A 24,237-nucleotide genomic window follows, 5' to 3' on the forward strand; every position below is an offset into this window, starting at 1 on the left:
GCTAGTCAGGCTTTTCCTAGCCTATGGTTTTCTAGTTAATTGCCCAAAACAAAGAAATAGAATGTGTACATTAGGTCCCCTGATTTTGCTTGGTAACCTAGAGAAGATCATTTATAAACCTTATCCTATAAGAAGCACTAAATGCAAGTACAGAGTTTGGGGAGATTTTCAGTATTTATTGGCTTAAAATGGATACTGTATGACCAGATCTTGACGGATTGGTTTTTGCCCCACCGGTACAATGCACTGGGTTCTGTTATTTTAAAACCTTCATATTTTGTGGGGCGCCTGGGTGGCTTAGTTGGTTAAGCATCTGACTTCGGCTCAGGTCATGATCTCAACGTCCTGGGATTGAGCCCCACGTCGGGCTCCGCACTCAGCAGGGAGTCTGCTTGAGATTCTCTCCCTTTGCCTCCCAACCCCACTCGTGGGCGCTCTCTCGCTCTCTCTCTCAAATAAAATAAAATCTTTTAAAAAAATAAATAAAACCTTCATAGTTTGACATATGCCATATTTTGACTGTATTTAAATAAATGGAGGCAAATTAACACATGATGTCAGCTGAGGACAAAGGATATGTCCAAAACAAGAGTAGGTAAATTAACAAGTACATGATAATGTGAAGGGGTCCATCTTATTAAAATGTCAGCTCACTTGGAAGAAATAATCTGAAACTGTTCGTTCGGTTTCCTTTCAAGATCTTGGGAGGGTGTGTTGAAAGAGCCATGGAAGTGAAAGCGGACAGCAGATTGAAGATGTCAGTAGTGCTGTGTCAGCCAAGTACAAGTCGGCTTGTGCAGGCCTCACTCTGCCCTGGGGCATGGAAGCGCTCATCCCATTTCGAGTCCTGGATTGGACGGTCATGTTGTTTCTCTTGGGGTGATTCCATAGCACGTGATTTTTACTTAATTGAGCATGTATGTTGCACACACCCACTCTACGCTAGCTCTGTGGGAATTCTGAATAATAATAATATTAATAATCATAACAGTATTTGCTGATCACCTGCTATTTGCCAGATACCATTCCAAGTTCCAAGAACTTTTCATAGATCAACTCACTGAATCCTCATACAGCTCCGTGAAGTAGGTATGATTATTAGCTCCATTTGACGGCTGAGAAGACTGAAGCAAAGAAAAGATAACTTGCCCAAGAGCACCCTGCTAATAAAGCGATGCAACCAGGATTTGAACCTAGGCGGGCTGTCTCCAGAGCCCACGTTCCTAATTACAGTAGTTCCCACTTCTTACCTCCCAGAAGAATCTGGTTTGGTCATCACTTTCTCCTGGAGGTTCATCTTCGTTCCTCACCCCACCTTCAGAGATCCTCTAGGTTACTTGCATACTTTATTCAAAACACATTATTATGATTACATTCATTGCGCAAAATGTTAGTATTTGTAACTGTCTCTCCTACCAGACCTGATCTTAATCCTCTCCGCATCTGCGCCTGGCATTTTTGTGGTGTTTGGCACAGAGCAGATGTTCAATAAATGCAGCTTGCGTTGAGTTGGCTTGACTTGAACACACAGTGCTTCTCCTCAAGGAGCTTTCGGCCTACTTGGAAAACAGCTTCTACCTCCATGAAACAACTGAAGAATGAAGAAGTTCAAGCTAAGAATACAGTGCAGACAGCAGGTGTTACCGGATTTCAAAGAAGGAGCTTCGTTGCAGGGACCGGGTTGGGTTGGATTGGATAGCTTCTCCAAGTACATAGAATCTGAGAGGAATACAGATTACAGCCAAGGAAAGGAAGAACATTGGTCAGAATGTTGACCTGAGGTGGCTATGAGTGAAATGCTCATTTTGAAGGGGGGCAGCAGAATTGCTTCAGAAATGTAGGTTGAAAGTACCTTCTCAGAGATACAGATCAGATATGAGCTCCTCAGAGAGGCAAACCCTATTCAATCCTGGGAGCTTCTTTGCTGGTATCTTTTATATGCATAATCCTCCCAAGACTACTTTGTATTATATATATAAGATCCTTGTGACTGAGCTCCCTGAGGGCAAGGACTGTTCTTTGCCAACACCAGGGACAGTACCTGGCACATGGTAGTGGTCAAAATAATAATGGCAGTAACAATTTACAATTATATAAGTATGTAACATTGATTATAATAAATATATGTATATGATACATGACATTTACTAGGTCCTTCTTATGTTCTAGCCAGTGTTCTGGTTGAATTGTATCAATTCAGTCTTTGTTGAATTTTGCCGTCCTGTGAAGGTTATGACATCTTGGAAATCTTTAATTATGTAGACCCTCTCTGGACATGATCTGCATCTTAATTCTGCAAAAGCTGCGCACACACACACACAGAGTCTGAACCAGAGCCAGAGACTGTTGGAAACTAGGAATCCGTTTGTTCAGTGGCAGGTTGGCCCAACCAAACAGCTAGTGGGCTCAGGACAGGCCACCTATCTCAGGAAGAAACTGAGAGACAATGCTGGACAATCAGTAGTACGGTGGAGTGTCCCACAAAACCACACACACACACACACACACACACACACACACACACACACCTCTTAATTCCAAGCCGAAAGGACTGGGCGTGCTGACGTACTTCTTTTTCTACTTAGAGTCTCAGCCCTAGTTCACAGGTGGGGCCACTCCTAGACCCAGCCGTAGGTTACAGGTTATGGGGCAGGAGAAACAGTCAGGAATTGGCCTAGACCCATGTGCAGAAACAGTTTGAAACGCTGTAGCTATCTAGCTGTGTTCTTTTGCCCAGTTAGGGAGGCCCCCCAAATCTTCCTGTGCTGGCTCAGCCTCTCCAAATACGCTGTACTAGAATCGTGCAAGGAGAGTAACCTGGACAGGGCAATAAGCATTTCGAGCAGGCAGGAAATATCTGTAAAGTATTTTCTTCATATGCTACTAACGTTCAAGAGAAAAGTACTTTTAGAAAAATGTTCAGGCTTAATTGAAAAAGCACACAGTAATCAACTTTTATTCCCAGTTGGCATAAAGCTGTCTTACTGGTAGCCAAATTTGGGATGCCTGAAGACAGACAAATGACTAATACTAGGGCTGTGTGTGGCCAGGACCAAATGTATTTTCTGACCACAAGACCATGTCTGGACTCTCCTTTATAATTACCACACAGCCTACTATAATTGTAAAACTTATATTTACTTCCTGCCTTTGACATGTAATTCAGGGTCCAAGGCTGCACCCCAAGCTGGAGTGAAGTAGTCTCTGTTATTTGCTTAAAAGCTATAAAAATCATCATTGTGCGAGGATGTGTGTGTGTGTGTGTGTGTGTGTGTTGCCACTTCTATTAAATATGTTAAGTACATCCTGGTGAAAAATATGCCCACCCTTGCCTTGTCAGATGAAGCGCTTTACTAATCAGATGTTTATTGAACTACTCCTACACGCCAAGGACATTTAGACTCTAGGAAACACCAGTGAGCAAGACAACAAAGTCCCTGCTTTCCGGGAAGAGAACAGGGGGAGGGGAAAGGAGGAAGGGAGGGAGATAGGCGAAAACAGCGCTTATGGATTTGTGCCTTGTGAAGTCACAACCCAGTAATGTGCGAGAGCATGCCTGGGTGGCCTCTTTTAGCTTGGGACATCAGAGAAGGCCTCTCCAGAGAGATAACACTAAAATGAACATTTTAAAAGGACAAGAAGGAGTAGGAAAAGCAAAGATCTGCCGGAAGAACATTCCAGTCAGGTTAGTGTAAAGGCCCAAAGACAGGAAAGAGTGGCATGTTCCAGAAACAGAGAAAAGACCAGTGTGAGTCCAGCATGGTGGGTGAGAGGGAGACTGGTCGGGGAGGTTGGCTGTGAGCGCCGCCGCAGGACGCGAGTGTGGGAGCATTACGGCCCTTTTCAAAGCAGAGATTCCAGGTAGGAGGCTACTGCGGAGGTCTGGGCAGGAGGCCGTCGTTGTTTGGACTGGGATGTAGTAGAAATTGAGAGAAGGGGCTAGATTTACTCGATTTAGACTTAGGGAATATAGTTTAGAACCAGTCAACAGAACTTGCCAGTAAGGCTCGATGTGGGGAACGAAGGAAAATGAGTAATTAAGAATAATTCCAGAAGTCTTGGCTTGAGCAGCTGGAAGGATGATGGCTGACTGGGGACGACTGAAGGCAGAGCCGTTTAGCTCTTCATTCCCCGTCGTAACTGACTGATGATGAACCCACATCTTGGGGTTCAACAGATGCCCTCATTACCCCCTGACTTTACATCCCAGGGGAATATTCATAGACTTCTGGAATTCTTTGTGCACTTGGTTACTACTTCAAGCATCTCCGTGGTTTCTCTTTCCTCTTCACGTTCATTTTGTGACATCCGAAGCAATCACGTCCCAGTTACTCGCTCACACCCTGGCACATCCCCTATGGGTACCTCTCTAACATTAACTCCTGTGTGCACTTCCGCCGTGTGCACGTGGCTTGGGTACCCTCCCTCCCAGGCAGGGACAGAAGGGGGGCATTTGCGATTTGCCCACCAGATCACAAGTTGACAGCCAACACGTACTTCTAACAACATACCCCGTGTGTGTACGTGGAACGCAATGTGACTAATTTTCTTGCTTTTCACTTTATAATAAGGAAAAGTGTGATCTCTTTAATAATGATTAAATTGATTTAATCCACTTATTTATTTATTTATTTATTTATTTATTTATTATTTATTATAATATCGCTATTTCCTACTGTTGCCTTAAAAATATTGTGAGGCTTAAGTTTTCTGGCCTATACCAGAGGGTATTTTGCGAGGATTAAATGTGATAATATATTTAAAGTGCTCAGTACAGTGGCTACAATGTAGAAGACGGTAAACTTGAGGTGCTGTTATTAATAAAATAATAATCTGGGGGAGGAAAGGGTGGCTCCCAGAACCTACACACTGGTTTTAGTCTTCAAATTAAGCAGGCCAAGAAAACAGAGCCATGCGCTGATTTACTAAATCCCTGCCTACCTTTGAACAAAATCTATAATGTCTTTAGATTTCAGATTTTTCAGGTGTTTGAGAGAATTAGGATAGATAACTTCAGCTTTAAAACTTATGTGGTGCGTCTGGGTGGTTCAGTCGTTAAGTGTCTGCCTTCAGCTCAGGTCATGATCCCAGAGTCCTGGGATCGAGCCCTGCATCGGGCTCTCTGCTCAGCGGGGAGCCTGCTTCTCCCTCTCCCACTCCCCCTGCTTGTGTTCCCTCTCTCGCTGTGTCTCTCTCTGTCAGATACATAAATAAAATCTTAAAAAAATAAAAAATAAATAAAACTTACATGGTTCTAGTAGATGATCTATATTTTTCTCTCCAGTCTTCCTTTACCAAGCTTATCAAAAAGTCTTATCTTTGGATCAACTAAATGAGTGTGACTGATATTTACTGCCAGATGTGACCTTCCATTAGCACATCAGAGATCCCAACATTAATATCACTTTCTATAAATATCTATTTCGGGTGAGGAAATGTTCTATCTCAAGAGAGGTTTAGCTATTGAGGATCTTTCTCTTTTTAGACTCCCGGTCCGTGAACTATTACTCACTGTTGGCATTCTTCCCCCGTCTTACTTTTGTTACCTTCTTTCATGATCACGGATGTTGACAGCCACCTACATTTTCTGAGTTCTCCACTCAGCCTTCCTTAGTGGTCGCCATTGCATTCGAGCTGTGCTTTGCTTCTTCCTCTACCTTTTACATTTAAAAATAGAAAATAAAAAACAAACGCACAGCCTTTCCCATTGGCAGAAGTCTGTTATTCATCTAACAGAGTTTCTGGTGACTTCTACAGTATCACATCTACAGTCAGAAAAATGCCATTAGGGACAAAAATAATCTGCCATCAGCTCAGAAGAAGCTGTGTAAGAAATGGACAAAGAGGGACCTGAATTTTGACTATCAAACACACAATCAGAAGTTGGCAGTAGCTGCCCACAGGAGGAGGTTTTAGAAAGTGAATTAAAGAGACAGAACGCTCTTAGCTCTGCTCCTTGACTTTGCTCCTTGTCCACCTTTCCTGAGCCCTTGTGAGCAACCACTGGGTTGATGAAGGACTCCTCTAGGAGTGTAATTCTTCGCTCTGTGAATACGAAAGACGGGTCCTGGGACACACAAAAACCCTTCATAGGTCCCATCCCACATCACAGCAAACATACCTCCACATTAAATATACTTTTATTGCCGACAGAATTTTTTGAAAATATCTTCATAGTTTTGCTTTGGAAATAGGTTGGTTACAAGTAACTTATAATTGGCTATTTATTTATCAGCAATTATCTTAGCATACCTGGGAATTATTAAGCTCAAACCTAAATCCAGCCTACATATTGCTTCCAAATGAAATATTTTTGATTACCAAGTCAGCAATTTTTTTAAAGATTTTATTTATTTATTTGAGAGAGAGAGAGCACAAGTTGGCTGGTGTGGGGGTGGGGGGGCAGAGGGAAAGGGAGAAGCAGACTCCCCGCTGAGCGGAGAGCCCAGGATCATGACCTGAGCTGAAGGCAGACCCTTAACCAACTGAGCCACCCAGGCGCCCCCCAAGTCAGCAATTAATGAAGTTAATCTAACATTACATTTTGTCAACCTTTTTCATTTATTAGTCCAGTTTTGTGGTTCTCCTGTTCTGAAGCCAACAAATGATTTTCAAGGGCTCAGACATTTTTAGAGGTCCTTGAAAAGCAGAAGGCACAGTACCTGAGTGGCCAATGGTTAAAAATGCCCTGCCTGGGAAGTCCCATGCTCTGAGGTCTCCACTCCTGCCTTCTTCAAGGAATGAGAGCTGCTTTGAGGGACATTTCTCTAGGAAAACACAAGAAGCTGACATGTAGTCTGTAAAACAAGGTGAAACCCCTACAAAAACAGAGTAGCTAGGGGCAGAATCCCTGGTGCCAGCCATTAGTTCACTGGGTGACCTTGAACGAGCGCTCTGTGGCTCTTTTCCTGCCCCCAGTGGTACTTTTCTGGACAGGCATTCCATCTGGCCAAGGTGGGAGGCCCGGGCCGTCAGTTTTAGGAACAGAACGGTGTGCAGGACCCTCTGAACCTGAGACAAGGGTTCTCCCTCCCACATTAAAAACAAAGCAATTATTATCATTGATGTTATTTTGCCAGAATGAAAGAAGGAAGGGGAGAGAAAAGGCAGTAAAGACAGGAAAGGGGGGGCCGGGGGAGAAAGAGGAAGGAAGACACTGTCAACACTTACATTTAAAAAGCTATTGATCTTTGATGTCTGTGCAAAATGATGTCTCCCTGCTCCAGAAAGAAAGGCTTTCACATGAGATACTTAGTCTCATTATCCCATTCAGAAGCCATCCATCATCCATTTGCTCTCAGTAAGGAGCAAGTGTGATGAAATGAAAAGAACATAAATTTCAGAATCACATAGGCTCTCCAAAGGCAGCCTTACCATGCATGTGCTCAGCAGTTCTCAAAGTGTGGGCCAGGGACCCCTAGGGTTCTCCCAAGGCCTTTGCGGGTACCCACGAGGTCCAAATTATCTTCATAATAATACTAAGATGTCACTTGTCTTTTTCACTCTCTCTTTCCGTAAGTGTATTTTTCCAGAGGCTACATGACATGACATCACAACAGATTGAATGCATAGACAGATATCAGAATCCCACTATCTTCTTATTTATTTAAAGATTTTATTTATTTATGTATTTAGAGAGAGAGTGGGGGGGAGGGGCAGAGGGAGAGAGAGAATCTCAAGCAGACTCCCTGCTGAGCGCAGAGCCCAATGCAGGGCTCGATCTCACGACCCTGAGATCACGACCCAAGCCGAAATCAAGAGTCAGACGCTCAACCTACTGAGCCACCCAGGTGCCCCTCAAAATCCAACTATCTTCTATTAAGCAAAACAGTATTTTCAAAAATGTAAAAACAATGCCACTCTTATCTCAAACTCGTTTGTTGTTGTTCTGGAAAATATAATTACTTTTAGTTTTGAAAATATCATTTATGTTAACATGCAGTGGAGTTTTTTTTTTTTTTAAGTTTTATTAACTTAAGTAATCTCTACACCCAACGTGGGGCTTGAACTCACAACCCTGAGATCAAGAGTCACATACTCTACCGACTGAGCCAGCCAGATGCCCCAGGAGTTGTGGTTTTTTTAAATGAATTGATAAATGCATATTTTTAAAATCCCTAGTCTTAATGTCTGCTGTGGCAAATATTGGTGACTCTAACCCCAAATAAGTTTTTTGGGGTCCTCAGTAATATCAAAAAGTATAAAAGTATTCTAAGACCAAAAAGTTTGAGAACCCCTGAGCTAGCTAATAGTAGTTACCCTTTATTGAATGTTTCCTTATGCTAGGGGCTTTGCAAAGCATGCTACATTTTTCATCTCTTTTAATCTTTGCAACAAAGCTATAAAGCAGAGGCTTTACGAAAAAGATCTTACTAGCCCAGGGTCTCCCAGCTGGAGGTGAAAGAGATAACCAGGCCCTTCTGACTCCAAAGCCACACTCTTGATTACTGGACAGTACTCCCTCCCAAATTAATTCTTTGAAAAAGGTATCTCACTGCTCTGAGTCTGTTTCCTTATCAAAAATGGGCAGAATCCTACCTACCCTGCAGGATTCTCTTAAGAGCAGAAGAGTTAACGGGCATCCAAGTGCCTAGCAAGTTTGCCTACCACCCAACAGACCCTGAGAAACCATTAACCTCCTTCCTTCCTTCCATTCCTTCCTTCCATTCCCTCCTGTCCTTGGCACAATGTTAGACCAACGTGGCTCAGCGACTTCCCTTTTCCCCTCTAGGTGGTCTTCAAGCCGACAGAGAGACTGATGGAACAGAAGGAGTTGATGAAGATATGATTGTGACCCAAAGTCAGACGAACTTCATCTGCCCCATTACACAGGTACTATCTCCTTCTTCCTTCCCAGAAAGACAAAGCAATTCACTTCAGAGAGGCACAAGACTCGTGTTTGCTTTCTAACTTGATTTCACATCTCAGGTGAGGAGGGAGGAAAGGAAAGTGTTGAGGTCCAGGAGGCTATGGGGGAGGTTCCCCGGGCTGGCAAGACTTTTCAGTCAACCGTGCCCTGAGGGATCGAGGAGGAAATTCTTGGCCCACGAGCCAGCTGACATTGGTGCCACGGTCTCCCTGCATTTTCCTCTGTGGCCATCTGCCCCAACAATGATCTAGAGCCACGAGACTGCGAGGTTGAGCACGGGAAGCCCCCAGATGAGGAAAAAACAGTTCTAAGTAATTGGTGACTTGGAGAAGTTACTGGAAGTGGATCATTATCATTCCTGAAAGCTGAATGTCTCCTTGATTGCAGGTGGAAATGAAGAAGCCGGTGAAAAATAAAGTGTGTGGCCACACCTATGAAGAGGAAGCCATTGTGCGCATGATTGAGTCCAAGCACAGGCGGAAGAAAAAGGCCTGGTGAGTCGGCGCCGGAAGGGAAGTGAGCCTTCCCAGTGGTGGTCAGTCAGAGGTGGTGTGCTCACGCTAGACGAAAAGACACTTCCATGTCCCCCCTAAAGCCCACCCACCTCCCTCTTGGTGTAAGCACGGAAGCCGGCTTTCTGGAAAAACAATACACGACGGAAAAATGAGTAGTCTGCTCAGGAAGAAGCTGAAGCAACTTCAGCCACACCTTCGAAACAGGAGAAAAAGGAATTGGGTGCAAGTTTCATCATTAATTAATAGGAATGTTCATGAAATTGTGCTATAGCCTGAGAAAAGATTAAGGGGAACTATGATACTAAGAGATTTCTTTTTCCCCTTCTGTATGTACTTACACAAGAAGGAATGGCAAATTTTTTTGCATCCTGCGATACAAGTAACTTGGTTAAAACGTTCCGAGATAAGATTTGTATCCAGAGGTCTTGGTCGAGATTGAATTGTCAGGGAAAACCTTTCATATCTTTAATTATTTAAATAACTTTCTGAAAGGTTCAAGTAAATTTATGAATCACTTCAGTGAGAAAAAAAATTTTTTTAATTGGAATGTTTGGAAAATCTTCCTTTTACCTGTATTTTATATGTATTTCCACCCCCTGCCCATCCCCCACCCATGCATTCCTACCCCCCTGGCACACAACCTTGGAGGACCGTGGCTCCATTCCTGTGATAACATGGAATCCTGGGTTGGCTGGACTCACTATAATTCAGTTTGGCATTTCTCGTGCTCTTATCACAGATTTGTCGTAGGAATGGAATTGCAGGTGTGACCAGTTCTCAATGGACTTCTGATAACAGTCACTTTGATGTGTGGCTCGCTTCTCCATCACCCAGAAATTTGCTGGTCCAGACCCAGAATTGGAATTCCCCAGCACTCCTCCTGTGGGCGTGGACTTAGAGATAGGGTATTTGAGACTCTAAATATCTTGATGGTCATTCAGTCAAGTCATTTACCCTCTTTGTCCCTGAAGAATGTCCTCATGACTGCAAAATTAAGAGTGTTGAGTACATTTGTATCTGTTTTGAGTCCCAGCTTAGAATTGAGATGTTGTATTTCCTTAGTGAACCTTCCATTTTCCCTGTGAATATAATTTCCTTTGTTTCTGGACTTCGGAGCCTTCCCTTTCTACTGACTTTTTTCTGGGTTCATTCTCTGAAAAACAACCTTTTAATTTGCGAAAATGATAATTGCTGAGAATAGATATTCCCAGATAGTTCTGTTTCACAACTCTTAATTTCTTAAAGTTTGTGATAGTCTCCCGGAGTCGGATTTGGAAAGAGCAGACACTGAGAACAAAGCCCATTTCTCACAAGTCCCAGGACGGGGATGGGGACTTCAAGAACAGGCTCACGTGTAAAAGGATCTTCCTAATTACATGTTCCACTTTCTAATGTCCTTTGGCTTTTTTGAATTGTACGTGCGAGTTGGAAGCACACGAATAACACTTGTCATTTAGAAAAATGTCTTTTTCCTGTCATGCTTCTATAACATGAGCGCAGATTCTGCAAACTGCAGATTCTCATAGCTTGATAATAACAATTAAGTCCAAGTGGAAGAAGTGTGGGAGGTTCAGAGAGAATGTAGTATTTTTACTGGGCCTTGAAAAAAAATGAGAAGGATTTCAGAGAATGATGAAGAAGAGTCCTCTGGCCAACAGGCTCGCCCCATTCAGAGCCTGTTCTACTTGGTGGTCAGAAGGTACGGTCGTGATTACTCTTTGTGAGAGGGAGAATAGAAGGATGCTCTGGACAAGAACAGTAGAACAGTAAGGAGAGCGGTGTCAAGATTCATTATAGAGATGTTAAATGTCATGATTTCTTTGGTTTCCTCATCTATAAATTGATGATAATGATTGTAATTGCCTCCCTGGTATGTTTGAAATTTGAATATGATCTATGTGAAGTACTTTCCAGTCCTTGGCCCATGGTAAGACTCAGTAAACGGTACCCTTACCCCCCCACCACCACCCTCATTCTTGCCGCCATTATTCTGTAGGCATGAGACAACACTGCAAGGTTTGAGGGAATCAGGTGAGTCAAGCTAGAGGTTAGGAAGTTACTCCAAGACAATTCAAGAGATGGATAAACAAGGCATGAGGTGACAGCATCAGTGAGAATGTGTTTGCAGGGGATTAAGTTACCGATGATGGGGGCCTCACTGAGGCAACAGTCTGAGGCAGAAGGGAATGAGAATGGGGCCCGTGCTGGGGGCACAGCTAGCAGGATTTGGCAACTGAGAGTTGAAGGGAGGAAGAAGGAGTGGAGGATATTTCCAGAAGGGTAGCGGGCTCGTTAGCCAACAGAGAGGGCAGGAGTGACAAACACATTTAGGAAGGATTATGAGAGGCGCAGCTTGGGGTCCTAGTGACACAGCCATTTGGAAGTGTCCCGGAGGCCCAGAAAATGTGAGGTGTTGAACCCGGGAGAGAGCTCTGAGCTCAAGACATCACTGAGAGGTAATGGCGGGAGGAGGCAAACCCACTCACCTGCCGCCCAGGGGCAGCTCTGGGCAACAGGTGAAAGCCGGCTGAGAACCACCAAGGACAGGACCGTGGCCTGGCTCTGGGCAGCATGGGGCCCGCGGCCAGCCCTGCTCTGCTCACCGCCTCACCCTCAGCACCCATAGACCCTCAGAAAGGCATTGCACGCATTAAAGAGAAGGCAGTCAGAGGAAGAAGACCCCAGGGAAGCCATCTGAGGCGTAGCCCGACGAGACAGGAAGAAGGAGGGGAGGCGCGTGTCCCAGGAGCAGCGGGGCTGTGGGCAGAGTCCTGGAGACAGGCTGCACTTGGCAGCAGATTACACCTCAGGGCCTCTTCATCAGCTACTCCAGAGCTTCCTGACTGAGCATGAAGCAGTGTCATTTCCCATGATGCATGTGAGCCCAAGGAGCAGTTCTGGGTCCCCTTTGTTTAAAAATGTCTGTGACACATCCAGTTTGAGAAATCTCAGTCCTTCCTCCTAGACGGCTCTAACGTTACATTTTGTCAGACTGGAGATCCAGGTACGGTGTATGACTGGGCACTGACTGGAATCGTCCTGGCCATGCTTCGGTGTCTGCGAAGATCTCTCTCCCCTGGCTTGAGGCAGGATAGAATTGTGGAGACTTCGGCCCTCACTAAATACGGTAGTTAAAACAATTTCCTGAATAACGGCCGTGCGTTATCTCCCTAACAGAGCTGCCTTATGATTGCCCCAGTAATAAGATATTTCCAGTGTTCCACAGTCATGTCATTCCTTTTTCGCTGAGGAACAGGAACTGTGTTTAACCAACAGTCCCATTGAACAGCACGTGCAGTACAATGAAGTTGAGTAGGGATGTGTCGTTGAAGAGCGGAGCGCTGGTGTTGTGCTCACCGTCCCTAGTTCACTCTTGGCCAACGGGCCATTTCACCTCTCAGAGCCCCCATGTCTTCATCTGCAGAGCAGAAAGAATAACAGCATCTCCCAGGATCTTAGGATTACAGAAACGGTGGGGAAATTCCAATCTAGGCCTGGACCAGCACATTTCTTGGCAGTGGAGAAGCAAACCACTTAAGCGAAAGCTCCTTTGGAACTCCAGAACGCTAAACAAATCGGCAGTAGGGTTAGAAAGGTCGAGACTGTCAGTGTTGTTATTACTTACCTCACCGCTTAGTGACACGTTATTTTAGACTCAGAGGAGGGAAGACAGAGTTACTCGGTGTATTTAGGTATGATGGGAACCCATCCCACTCAGACTTCCAGAGGTATCCGTAGACCTCCTCCCAGAGCTGGATTGGACCTTGGAATTCTTGGGACCCAGATCCAGGAGCTCACAGGACTCCGAATCTTGTACTTTAGAGCTGACACTGAGGCCAAGGTTCCCCGCAGCCTTCTGGGACCCCTGAAACCTGGGCTCTCTTTGTTCAGTAGACACTTTCATGCTTGCTCGATGCTCTGATGGAATGTTCTGCCCTGTCAGTGACCCGAGTTGAGGACCCAGCCTCTCCTTCAAGGCCTGTAGGTCTGACTCCTGCACAGTGATGACTCGAGAGCTTAGGATTGGGTGTTGCCACACCTAACTTGCTCACCAGGACGTCCTGGGGATTAGTGCACTAATGCTTATATAGAGTGTTATTTCTCCAGAGGAGGAGTGCCCTGATTCAGTATCATGTCATTACAGCCTTGTCTTATCCTTTGTAGCTGAAAAACTTGTGTTTGTTTATTTGAGATAGGGTGAGAAACAAGGTTCTCCCTCCCCTCCCGAATCAACCTCTCCTCCAGGAAGTCTTTCCTGAACCATCACTCAGGCTGGGCAGAGCGCACCTCATCAGGCTGCCATGGCAGCCTTGCATCGTAGCTCGCCCATGTCCCACCAGCACCCTCAGTGGGCTGCCTCCTCTCCACAGGCTTCTTGGGAGCAGAAGCTGCGGACTAGAGTCAGGGCCTCAACCCTTGTCACACATTGCCCTCCTTATTTCTCCTGGCGACCCCACGTTCTATGTCATCTTCATGGCAGAAGAAACTAAGGCACGAGAATTAAAGCCACTTGCCCAGAGGGTCACAGCCAAGAGGCTTGAGCCCACGTCTCTTTCACTCTTGAGCCTGCGTTTGTGTCAAGAGGCCGTCAGCTCCCCTTGGGAGGGCTTTTGGGTGAATGCCTCTGTCCCCCAGAGTTGATCCCTTAGGTGAGGTCAGACTTCTTTGTTCAGGACGCACGTCACCCTGGGCTCCATCCCATTGTCCCATTGTGAGGAATGAGCCTGCAGTGTGTGGTTGATCCCATCAGACATGCTCAGAGTCCTCCCACGCACCAACAGGGTGGCTGATGTCACCAGGAAGTCCTCCCCACCTCAGTCCCCACTTCCCCCTCTACGCTTATTCACCATCTAGCCATCGGGGCTAAAGACTTGGTACTCGGGAGTGGGGAGGACCCCAGGCCAGCCGTCACAGTGCATGTTCACCAAGTGACAAGTATGAAGTGAGGGTGACCCCAGCACATGTCATCCCAGGGACCTACTTTGAGGTGCATTTCTGCGTCACAGAAGTTGAAGTGATGAAAAATGCCCTTTCTAAAGTCTTGAAAGTGTCCATATCCTTCTCATAATCACAGCTATTTACTTTCACAGTTAAAGAAACAATTCACTTTGAGAAACCAGTGTAGGACATGTCTCAAGCGCCTCCAGGCCTTACGCCAACACAGAGCCAGATGGGCAGAAGGATGCATAGTTGGGCAGACCACCTGATCCTCTTTCCCATGAGGGCCTTTTTACAGTCACATTTTAATACACGTTCCTGCCCTATGGGGCACATTTCATGATTTTAAAAATAAATATTGTTAGCACGCATATTATCTATTACATTGATTAATGCCTTTCTTATATAAAGATGCCTTGGTCCAGAAAGAACAGCCAAGAAGACGATTCTCCTTCAGGCTGAACAGTTGGGCTTCCTATCACTGGACAAATCAGAGTTCCCATGATCAGCTTTCTTCCGCTTCTGGTTTCTATCTTTTGTCTTGTATTTATTACTTTTGATCTTGTCTTATAGCTGTTATTTTTTGTCTTAATATACCTGTGCTTTTCGGAGAGTTGTCTCAGATCACTGGGCCGGAGCTCTGTGTGGGCAGGAGTCTAAATTTGTATTGCACAGCTGGGTGCTTAGAACCCAGCACAGAGCTGGTCAAGTGCGTGCACAAATACGTGCATGTATGCATTGAATATATGCACGATACAGAGAGATCAGCCACTTTAAAATGTATCGGAAGAATGATGGTCAGGGATGCTAGTCTTAGGAGATAGTGAAGGGACGCGGGGTAATATTGAGCACCGTGTTGCCTGTAGCCCTGGGAAATAGGAATTCTGCCGCCACGTCAAATCTGAGGGCATAGAGGCTCAGGAAGGGAACATTTGTTGCCTGTGGTCTCATAAGGAGCAAGTAGGTGTTGGCCATATTCAGAACCAGGTCACCTTAACTCCAGACACTGGGCACTCTACCCTACCCAAGTCTGCTTCATGCTGAGAGGAAATCAGGTGACTTCCTCCGGCCCGCTGCCTTCAGAGGGGGCCACATCTAAACAGAGCCGCGGCTTTAAGTACCTCCCCCCCTTCCATGGGTGACTCACACACTGATTTCTTCAGCCACAATTTTCCCCTGAGTCTCTGCCAGCCCACGCAGTCTCTCTACCGGGAGGACGGGTGGGCATTTCGGAGGGAACATAAACCACCTGGGACTCCTGACTCCATCCCCCTTGCTCCCCGTAGAGATAAAGGGTACCCCCAATGAGCCCATCAGCTGGGGGCCAACCCTGATGAAGCTCAGCCCTTCTCTTCCCTTACACTGTGCCTCTGACCCCACAGCAAATCCTGGAGGTTCTGTTTCCACCCTGAAGCCGACCACCGCCTGCAGCCCCGGCCATGCAGCCCCCTGCCCCGCACCGTGGTGGGGCTCTCCTACTCTTCTGCATTCAGCAGCCAGAGCCGGGGTTCCTAAACATAAACCAAATCGCATCCCTCCCCTATCTCAAACCCTCCAGGGTGTTCTCTTCATATTTAAAATATAATCCAGGGGCACCTGGCTGGTTCCATTGGAGGAGTGTGCAACTCCTGGTCTCAGGGTCGTGAGTTCGAGCCCCACGTCGGGTGTAGAGACTACTTAAATAAATAAACTTAAAAAAAATTTTAATAATAAAATAAAATCCAAAGCCCACCTGACCCTCTCCAAATGCCCTCCGTCTCTCCCCGGGCATCTCAGCCACACTGACCTTGCTCTTTTACTCCAGGCCACCAAGCTTCTGCCTTCTCGGCTCCTGCCTCTGCCAGGGCCACACGCAGCACTTGTTCTAGATAAGATCTCAGTAAGGCTTGCCCTGACTCCAGCTAGAGAAGCCTCACCCCACACTCTGTCCCTTGACCCTGCTTCTTTGTCTTCAGAGCACTTAATGCGAGTGAACTCACAGCACACACTCTCTGGTGACTTAGTGATGATCTCTGTCCCTCACTGGAAGGCGAAGTGGGCCCTGTTTGACCCCTGCCTATGCTCTCAGCCCTGGGCAGGGACAGGCTCAGGTAGGCCCTCAGTGAATAAATGAGTCAGGGCACATCGGTCCCGATTTCTAGAACGTTCTCCTTGTGGCTAAAATGTCTTCATGTAAATACTTGTATGTGAGAAGAGTTTAGGCCGAAGGCATCCAACTTAAGTGATTTTCTTCTACTTGACAGTTGCCCCAAAATTGGCTGTAGCCACACGGATGTGAGAATGTCTGATCTCATCCAGGATGAAGCACTCAGAAGGGCCATTGAGAGCCACAACAAGAAGAAAAATCGTCCACCCGAGTAGGAAAAGCACACCTCCCTGCAGGGATGTCCGCAGCCTACCTCCTCCCCCAGCCCCCTGGAGACAGCAGTGTTTCTCAGAGCACCTCGACTGGCTGCATAGCGTACTTTGTTGGGGTAAAACTTGAAGGTTTTAAGTGTAATTGGAAGCCTTTTTCTATGTCACAACAAAAATCCAAGCATATGATATTGTTTATTTTTGAGTGTTCTATAATTTTAAATAAAACTTTGATTATCTGCAGCGTGTCCTGTCTGTGCAGCTCCCAAGGTATAAATTGTTCCAGTGGTGCAGGCGTGGTGGTGCCGGGCCCTCCTACTTCTAATATTTCAGGCTGTTTTTTCTTGTGGTTGTAACCAAACAATGTCTTTCAAAGGATATTTAACAGGGAAACATGGAGAAAGACCCCCATGGCAAGCATTGTCTAGCAGCAGCATAAACGAGAGCATGAGGTTATAAAGCAGAGCCAGCTGACTGACCTGTATTTACTTTGTGTATCGACAGTTCCCAGTGGGTAAATGCTTCTGTTTGTCATCCTGACTGACCGGCAGAGAATGCTCCGGTGAACAGGCTTATCAGTGCAATGATACTTGGTGCCCCTAATGGAAATTTCGCTACGGCCCTCCGACAGCCCGAAGTATCATTAGAAACAACCACATCCTGACTGTCTCCGCCTTGCTCGGTGGCTCTCTGCAAGTGGCTTCAGGCTCCTGGGCCTTGGGGTCTTCAACCGTGACATAAAGATGTTGAGCAAGATGTTCTCTCATGTCCCTTCAGCCCCAAACGTCTGTGGACTTAGGACCAGCCAGGTCTTTACGTTGAACATCTTTGATTATATTCTGTGTCAAGAGTGCTAATCTATTAAATAATCTCCATAGCAACCTTTTATCAACTAGAATATTTAATTAAACCAGACAAAGCATACCCTGCCTACACTAGGAAACCAAGAAGAGCTAACAGGGGCTAATATTTATTGAGCACTTACTGTGTACCAGGTGCTAGTCCCAGTGCTTTACATATATATGTTCACTCCTGTGATCTTCACTGTCTGCTGAGAAAGGTACAACTTTTTTTTTTTTTTAGATTTTATTTATTTATTTGAGAGAGAGCACAAGCAGGGTGAGGGGCAGAGGGAGAAGCAGGCTCTCCGCTGAGCACGGAGCCTGACGCGGAACTCGATCCCAGGACCCCGGGATCATGACCTGAGCCGAAGGCAGATGCTTAACCGACTGAGCCACCCAGGCGCCCGAAAGGTACAATTATTATTCTCACTTTGCAGATAAGTAAAATGAGGCACAGAGAGGTGAAGTAACCTGTGGAAAGTCACAGAGCTCATAAATGGCTGAGCTGGGACAGGACCTCAGGTAGCCAGAGTCTGAATTCTTAAACCTATACTCTCCTCCTCCCTATTGGTTTTTTTAGATCTAGAAATATACTCAAAAGTTCACATTTAAAAAGTGAAGCTTCTGTAAATAAACAAAAGAAATTCATTAAAATGTAGGAAATAACTGGAGTTGACATTTACTAGGGAGTGAAGGCCATGAAATAATACATATTTGATATTTAAAAGCATAGTCTAGGGGCACCTGGGTGGCTCAGTCGGTTAAGCACCCGACTCTTGATCTCAGCTCAGGTCATGATCTCTCAGGGTTGTGGGATGGAGCCCTGTGCCAGGCTCCCTGCCGAGCAGGGAGTCTGCTTCTCCCTCTCCCTCTGCCCCTTCCCACTGCCCTCTCCCCGCCTCTCTCTCTCAAATAAATAAATAAATCTTTAAAAAAAAAAAAAAAAGCATAGTCTAAAATGGCAGAGTTAATTTTGAAAACATTTCGTGGAATTCAGAAATGAGGGTGACATTCAGTTGTCTACAAGCAAAGTCAATTTGAATTTCTTAAGATGCTTCATCTGAATCAGACTTCCTGAGGAAATGATTATGTTTCAGCCAGAACAAACATACTTTTAATGGAATGTGGTTCTTTTGTGAAATACTTTGTTTCCTAAACAGATAGCGACAAGCATGAAATACTTACCCAAGATTTGATTTGTGTTTTCCCCCACTCTTGGTGCGGACACCAATATCAACCAGAAAAGCGCAAAATGACACCGTTCCACTGGGACAAAGGTACAGCCTTTGTATCCTGTGAAGTTTTTTCCTTCGTTTAGTCTTCAGAAGCTATGTTTCATGAATTTGTCTAGCCAATGAAAGCCTTGGAGGTTTTATATAGAATTTCATTGAAAATTTGCCATTTGGTTGTCATTATCAGTCTGGCATATTTGTTAAATTTCTGTTACACGAGTTTTCCCAAAACGTGAAGCCTTTTCTTCAAATGAAGTTGTATTGCTTGTTGAAAGGGGGGCAGCTCTAGTCCAAGAGGAGTTTCCATGCCCTTGTGCCCAGGGCAGCCCCGGAGTCCTGAGATTACACAAGGCCCCAGGAGTGACAGTTGAAAGCCCGACCAGACTATAGCTAACTCAGTTTTTTTTTCCAGATATGACTGATTTAAGACTTGGACAATTGTACCCACGTGGCGTTTTTTTTTTAAATGCCAGTTCCTTTCAAGAACTTCCAATTAAGTTTAAAACACTCCCACAGACTCCAAAAGATAAGAGAATGTATCTGTCGCCTTGTACAGAGCTTCAAACATGGAGCATCCAGCTTCGAGCGGCTCCTGCAGGGAGTGCTCCTTTCCCCGGAACACTCCCGGACTGAAGTTTTGTGTGAGGACAGAAATAAGTCACAGGACGGGCCGGCTCCGAGGCCACTGTGAACTGATCTCTGGCTACACAGCAGGCTTCAGCCTAAGTGCCTCAAATGTATCACCTAAGTTAATCCTCCCTGCAAGCCTAGGAGGCCGTTGTTAACCACCCCCATTTTACAGATGGGAAAACCAAGGCTCAGAGTCATGGAGTCCTTTGTCCGAGGTCACTCGCCCGTACGGGGTAGAGCCCGTATTGGAACAGAATGGTGAGTGCAGAGGCAGCCCTCTGACCCACTAGGCTCTTGGCCCCGGGGCCGCAGAGGGCACATAGACCATCAAAGCTGCACTTCTATCCCGTCTTTATTGCCATCACTGAGACCACCGTTTCCCTGGCTTGCAGACTCCCGTCCTCCCTTCCCTAGTTCCCTCTGCAAACACCCCGCCCAGTCCAAGCCCTCCCTCCTTGCTTCACACGTAGACTGTTCTCTGACCGCTCATCTTCCCCCTTGCCCTATTACTAACCTACTAGAAAACCCATGGGGTCATCTTACATCCTACTCAAAAACGTTCCTGTTCTAAGGAAAGACGTTCAGGCCTGGCCCTCAGGATTCTGCCACAGAGCAGCCCCACTCCCGTGACGGGATAGCCCCTGGGCTCCCCAGCGCTCCGGCCCTCCCCTCTTTCAATGGCAGGGGAGTTTTCCTGGCTGGCTCCTACCGGCCACCTTGGCTGAGAGTCACTCCATCCCACCAGGCCTTAGAGTTTTCGGGTGAACTAAAAGATGTGGACTTGTCCCCAAGGTTTCTGCAAACTCTACGATTCTGTGTCTTGTGTTCAATGAATCGGTCCTGAGGGAAGTGTCAGCCCTTTTGAAGGAAAACAGGCTGACAGCGAAATCAGTATAAATTTGAACCAAATGTATATGTCGCCTGGTCAACTAGTCATCCAACAAATACTTTCTAAGGCCCACTTTTTGCCATGGTTTGTGTTAGTCTCTTTGGATACAAAAATCGCCCCTCCGGAAGGCTTACTGTCTAGTTGGAGCCGACAGATATTTGAAAAACAAATTCCACAAAAAGTTATGTGAGTGCCACATGTAGGGGACAGTGGCACAGAGAAAGGGAATACAGGAAAATTCTTGAGTAACCCCAAACTGTGCTTTAGGAAATCAGGTAACAAGATTCAAAACAAGAAGTCTGCGGAACCTGATTGGGAGAATAGGGAGTGAATCACAAGGGTTTTATCGGAAACTCGTGACGTTTGGGAGATCTGCCTACCAGCTTGTGTCGGACTCAGGGGAAGGGACTAACCTCTGACGAGAAGTCAGTTAAACCAGCAGAACAGGACCCCTCATACCATGCTTAGGGAAAGGCTAACTGGTGCGGCCACTTTGAAAAGTTTGGCTTTTGAGAAAGGGGTTAAATATAGAAGTTACTGCACAACCCAGCAAATCTACTCCTAGGTATCTACCCAAGAGAAGTCAAAACATGTTTCCACAAAGACTTGTGTATGAACGTTCATAAGTAGCAAGACTTTTAAGAGCAAAAATGTGGAAGCCATCCAAATGTCCAGCTGGGGAGTGGATGAACAAAACTGGGACTCCGTAAAGTGGGCTATTACCTGGGGGTCAGAAGGAATGAGGTACTTACGCACTCGCACCATGACATGGCCGAACACTATGCCGAGTGAAAGAAGCCTGTCACAAAGAGCACAAAGTGTCTGGATTAACTTCATTACATGAGATGTCCAGAAGAAACAAATCCATAGGGACAGAACGTCGATTAGTGGTGGCCTGGGGCCAGTGGGGGTGGAAACGGGGAGTAACTTGCACAAGGGAATCGCTTTGGAGTGAAGTACGTGTTCTGAAACCGGATTGCACAACTCTGGATTTACTAGAAGTCCCTGAATTCAACACTTCAAACAGGCGAATCTTATGGTGTATAAATGATACAAAGGAGCTGAGTGAGGATTGCTTTACACAACAGGGAGGAGAGAGCCTTTCTTCATGGTCATGGTCACGGTCAGATAGAGCCCTAAATTCAACCGGTGATCAAACCTCTATCAATATTCTCAGAAGTGTTTTTGAAGCTTAATCTTAAAGATTAGAGTGAAATAAGAATTCTATTCAAGCCTCAATCCCTAATCACAGGATTAGAAGTAGCAATTACTAAAGAAGTGTTAAGGGGCGCCTGGCGGGCTCGGTTAGTAGTGCAACCCTTGATATCAGGGTGGTGAGTTCAAGCCCCACAGCGGGTGTGGAGCCTACGTGAAACAATTTTAAAAATAACCGTTCAGGGTTAATGAGAGGATAAGATTAAATAATGACCAATAGCTCCAACGAACTTAATTTTACTTATTTCTATTTCTTTATGTCCCAATTGTATATGCATTTTATAGGCAGTGATCCCTAATAGTAACCAATAGTTCTAATTAACTACTCTTTGTTGTTGTTGTTAAGTATAATGGGGTGAAAATTCTGGCCATTTCTTTTCTCTGTTCATCCTGCTATTGGGAAGGAAGACATTCAGTCCCTAAAGACGACCTTGTAATCATTCAGCGGATGGCAGAACGACCCAATATAACAATGTCATAAACATTTATGACCACAGAAAGGAACATTTAGTGGGGACTTTTTTTTAATGAACAAATACAGAATTGGCCTTAAAACAAAAACAAAAAGAAAAAGCAAGATACAATTATGAAAGGAAGCAACCCAAGGACCACCCTTCATCACAAACAGAATACAAACCAGAAGTGGAGTGCTGTTAAGAAGGGAGTCAGCATGCTGCTGGAATATTCAGGAAAGTTGTCATTCACAGTCCAGGGAACTCGGCCATCAGGCTCCACGGGGCCGGGAGCTGAGCTTCTAGGCTACTCATGGTCACCACGGTTCACGAAGAATGTGGAGACTCTGATTAGCCCAGAGAACAGCAACAACAAGGCTAAGAATGATGAAACATGGATGCTATGCTGAAAGGAATTGGGATGTTTTTGGCACAGAGAAAAAAAACTGAACCTTCTGTTTTGTACAAAACATGGGAACTCTGTGAGGAAGATGCTACAAGGCAATTGGCAGTAAGTGCCACAGGAGGGCCAATTAGAGGATCTTCGATACTCGGAAGAAAAATTACTATTAGTGTCTAAGCGCCAGGCTCTCCTCTGGGAAACCATGGGCCCCCAGGGGACTATGGATAAAATTCAGAAGGTTTATGAATTCGTATGGGGGAAATAAAAATTACATCTTTACTTTTACTAATCTCTAATTGGAATTTAGCATTTCCTACAATTATAAATGTAGGCAACAGGGGCGCCTGGGTGGCTCAGTCATTAAGCGTCTGCCTTCAGCTCAGGTCATGGTCCCAGGGTCCTGGGATCGAGCCCTGTGTTGGGCTCCCTGCTGAGCGGGGAGCCTGCTTCTCCCTCTCCCTCTGCCTGCCGCTCTCCCTGCTTGTACTCTAATTTAAAAAAATGCATTTTAAAAAGAGGTGGGGGGGAGCACCTGGGTGGCTCAGTCGTTGGGCGTCTGCCTTCGGCTCAGGTCGTGATCCCAGGGTCGTGGGATCGAGCCCCGCGTCAGACTCTCTGCTCAGTGGGAAGCCTGCTTCTCCCTCTCCCACTCCCCCTGCCTGTGTTCCCTCTCTCGCTGTGTCTCTCTCTGTCAAATAAATAAATAAAAATCTTTTAAAAAATTTTTAAAAAGGTAGGCAACAGACTACAGTCGAATTAGCAATACCTGCGACTTTGTCATCCGTAAAAATGATAAATATTTTCGTGTTGCAATCTTGTTGCTATAAAGATAAATTTATACTCACCTCTTTTAAAATCTAGTACTTCGTTCCCTTCTGGCAATGATGGCCTAACAGAAATGGGATTTGCCCTCTCACCTTTAACAGCTAAAAATCTGGACAACATATATGAAAGGTGGTTTTCAGACATTAGACAACAGGATATTGGACCTTGCCCTTGTTTAGCACCTGGAGAGTTCCCAGGTGCCCTCAGAGTGGGGGGGCGGGGGGGGCGGTCCTAGAGGGAGCCTGGTAGGCGACAGAGCTGAAGATTCAGGGAGGCAGAAATTGCAGAGCAGAGGACTGGGGGGAGACAGCAGCCCAGAGAGGGAGCTCTGGAGATGTGCAGAGGGTCTCTCTGGAGTCCTCAGCTGAGTCATCACCAGCTCCAGCCAGTGAGGAAACTACCTCAGGCCAGGCAAGAACCTCCCAGATCAGAGGGAACAAAAATCTAAACTCACACAGGCCCTAGAATGTTACTTATCCCCCCAGCCAGAGCGAGGCAAAGTTAGCCCTGGACTAAAGGATGCTCTCATTCTGTGTAACAATACTTAAAAGCAAGTTTCAAAAGCGAGGGTAGGCAAATTTTCATGGGAAGGGGCAGCCACTGAATATGCTCAGCTTTGCAGGACAGACCTTCTTTGTTGCAAGTTCTTAACTCTGCCTCGATAGCATGAGAGCAGCTCAGACGATATGTGAATGAATGAATGATGGTGGCTGTGTTCCAATAAAGCTGTATTTACAGACACTGAAATTTTAATTTAATATAATTTTCACATGCCACAAAATACTATTCTTTTTTTCCCCAATACCCTTCACCAGAATGAAAGATAAGACCCCACATCATTGAGGGGCACTGGGGTGGCGCAGTTGGTTAAACATCCCATTCTTGGTTTCAGCTCAGGTCATGATCTCAGGGTCGTGGGTTCGAGCCCTGCATCGGGCTCTGTGCTCAGTGCGGAGTCTGCTTGGCCCTCTCCCTCCTCCTTTGCCTTTCCACTGCCTTCCCCCCACGCACATACAAAAGCACAAGCACATGCCCTCTCTGTCTCAAATAAATAAAATCTTTTTTAAAAAGA

The 24,237-nt window shown here is 45.7% G+C and overlaps 1 protein-coding gene across 2 annotated transcripts in view; it reads left to right on the plus strand.

Annotated features, from left to right (window-relative positions):
* NSMCE2 (NSE2 (MMS21) homolog, SMC5-SMC6 complex SUMO ligase) overlaps positions 1-16,913 on the plus strand; it is a 211,631-nt gene extending 194,718 nt beyond the window's left edge. For both annotated transcript variants that reach the window (XM_032415833.1, XM_032415835.1), the window contains 3 exons: positions 8,732-8,832; positions 9,257-9,363; positions 16,566-16,913. In XM_032415833.1, the coding sequence (XP_032271724.1) occupies positions 8,732-8,832; positions 9,257-9,363; positions 16,566-16,683 (326 nt within the window). In that variant the 3' untranslated portion in view covers positions 16,684-16,913. The remainder of the gene's footprint in view (positions 1-8,731; positions 8,833-9,256; positions 9,364-16,565) is intronic.
* Positions 16,914-24,237: the final 7,324 nt, after the last annotated feature.

Source organism: Phoca vitulina, unplaced genomic scaffold (genome assembly GCF_004348235.1).
Source record: "Phoca vitulina isolate PV1807 unplaced genomic scaffold, GSC_HSeal_1.0 scaffold18, whole genome shotgun sequence".
NCBI classification, from domain to species: Eukaryota; Metazoa; Chordata; class Mammalia; order Carnivora; family Phocidae; genus Phoca; species Phoca vitulina.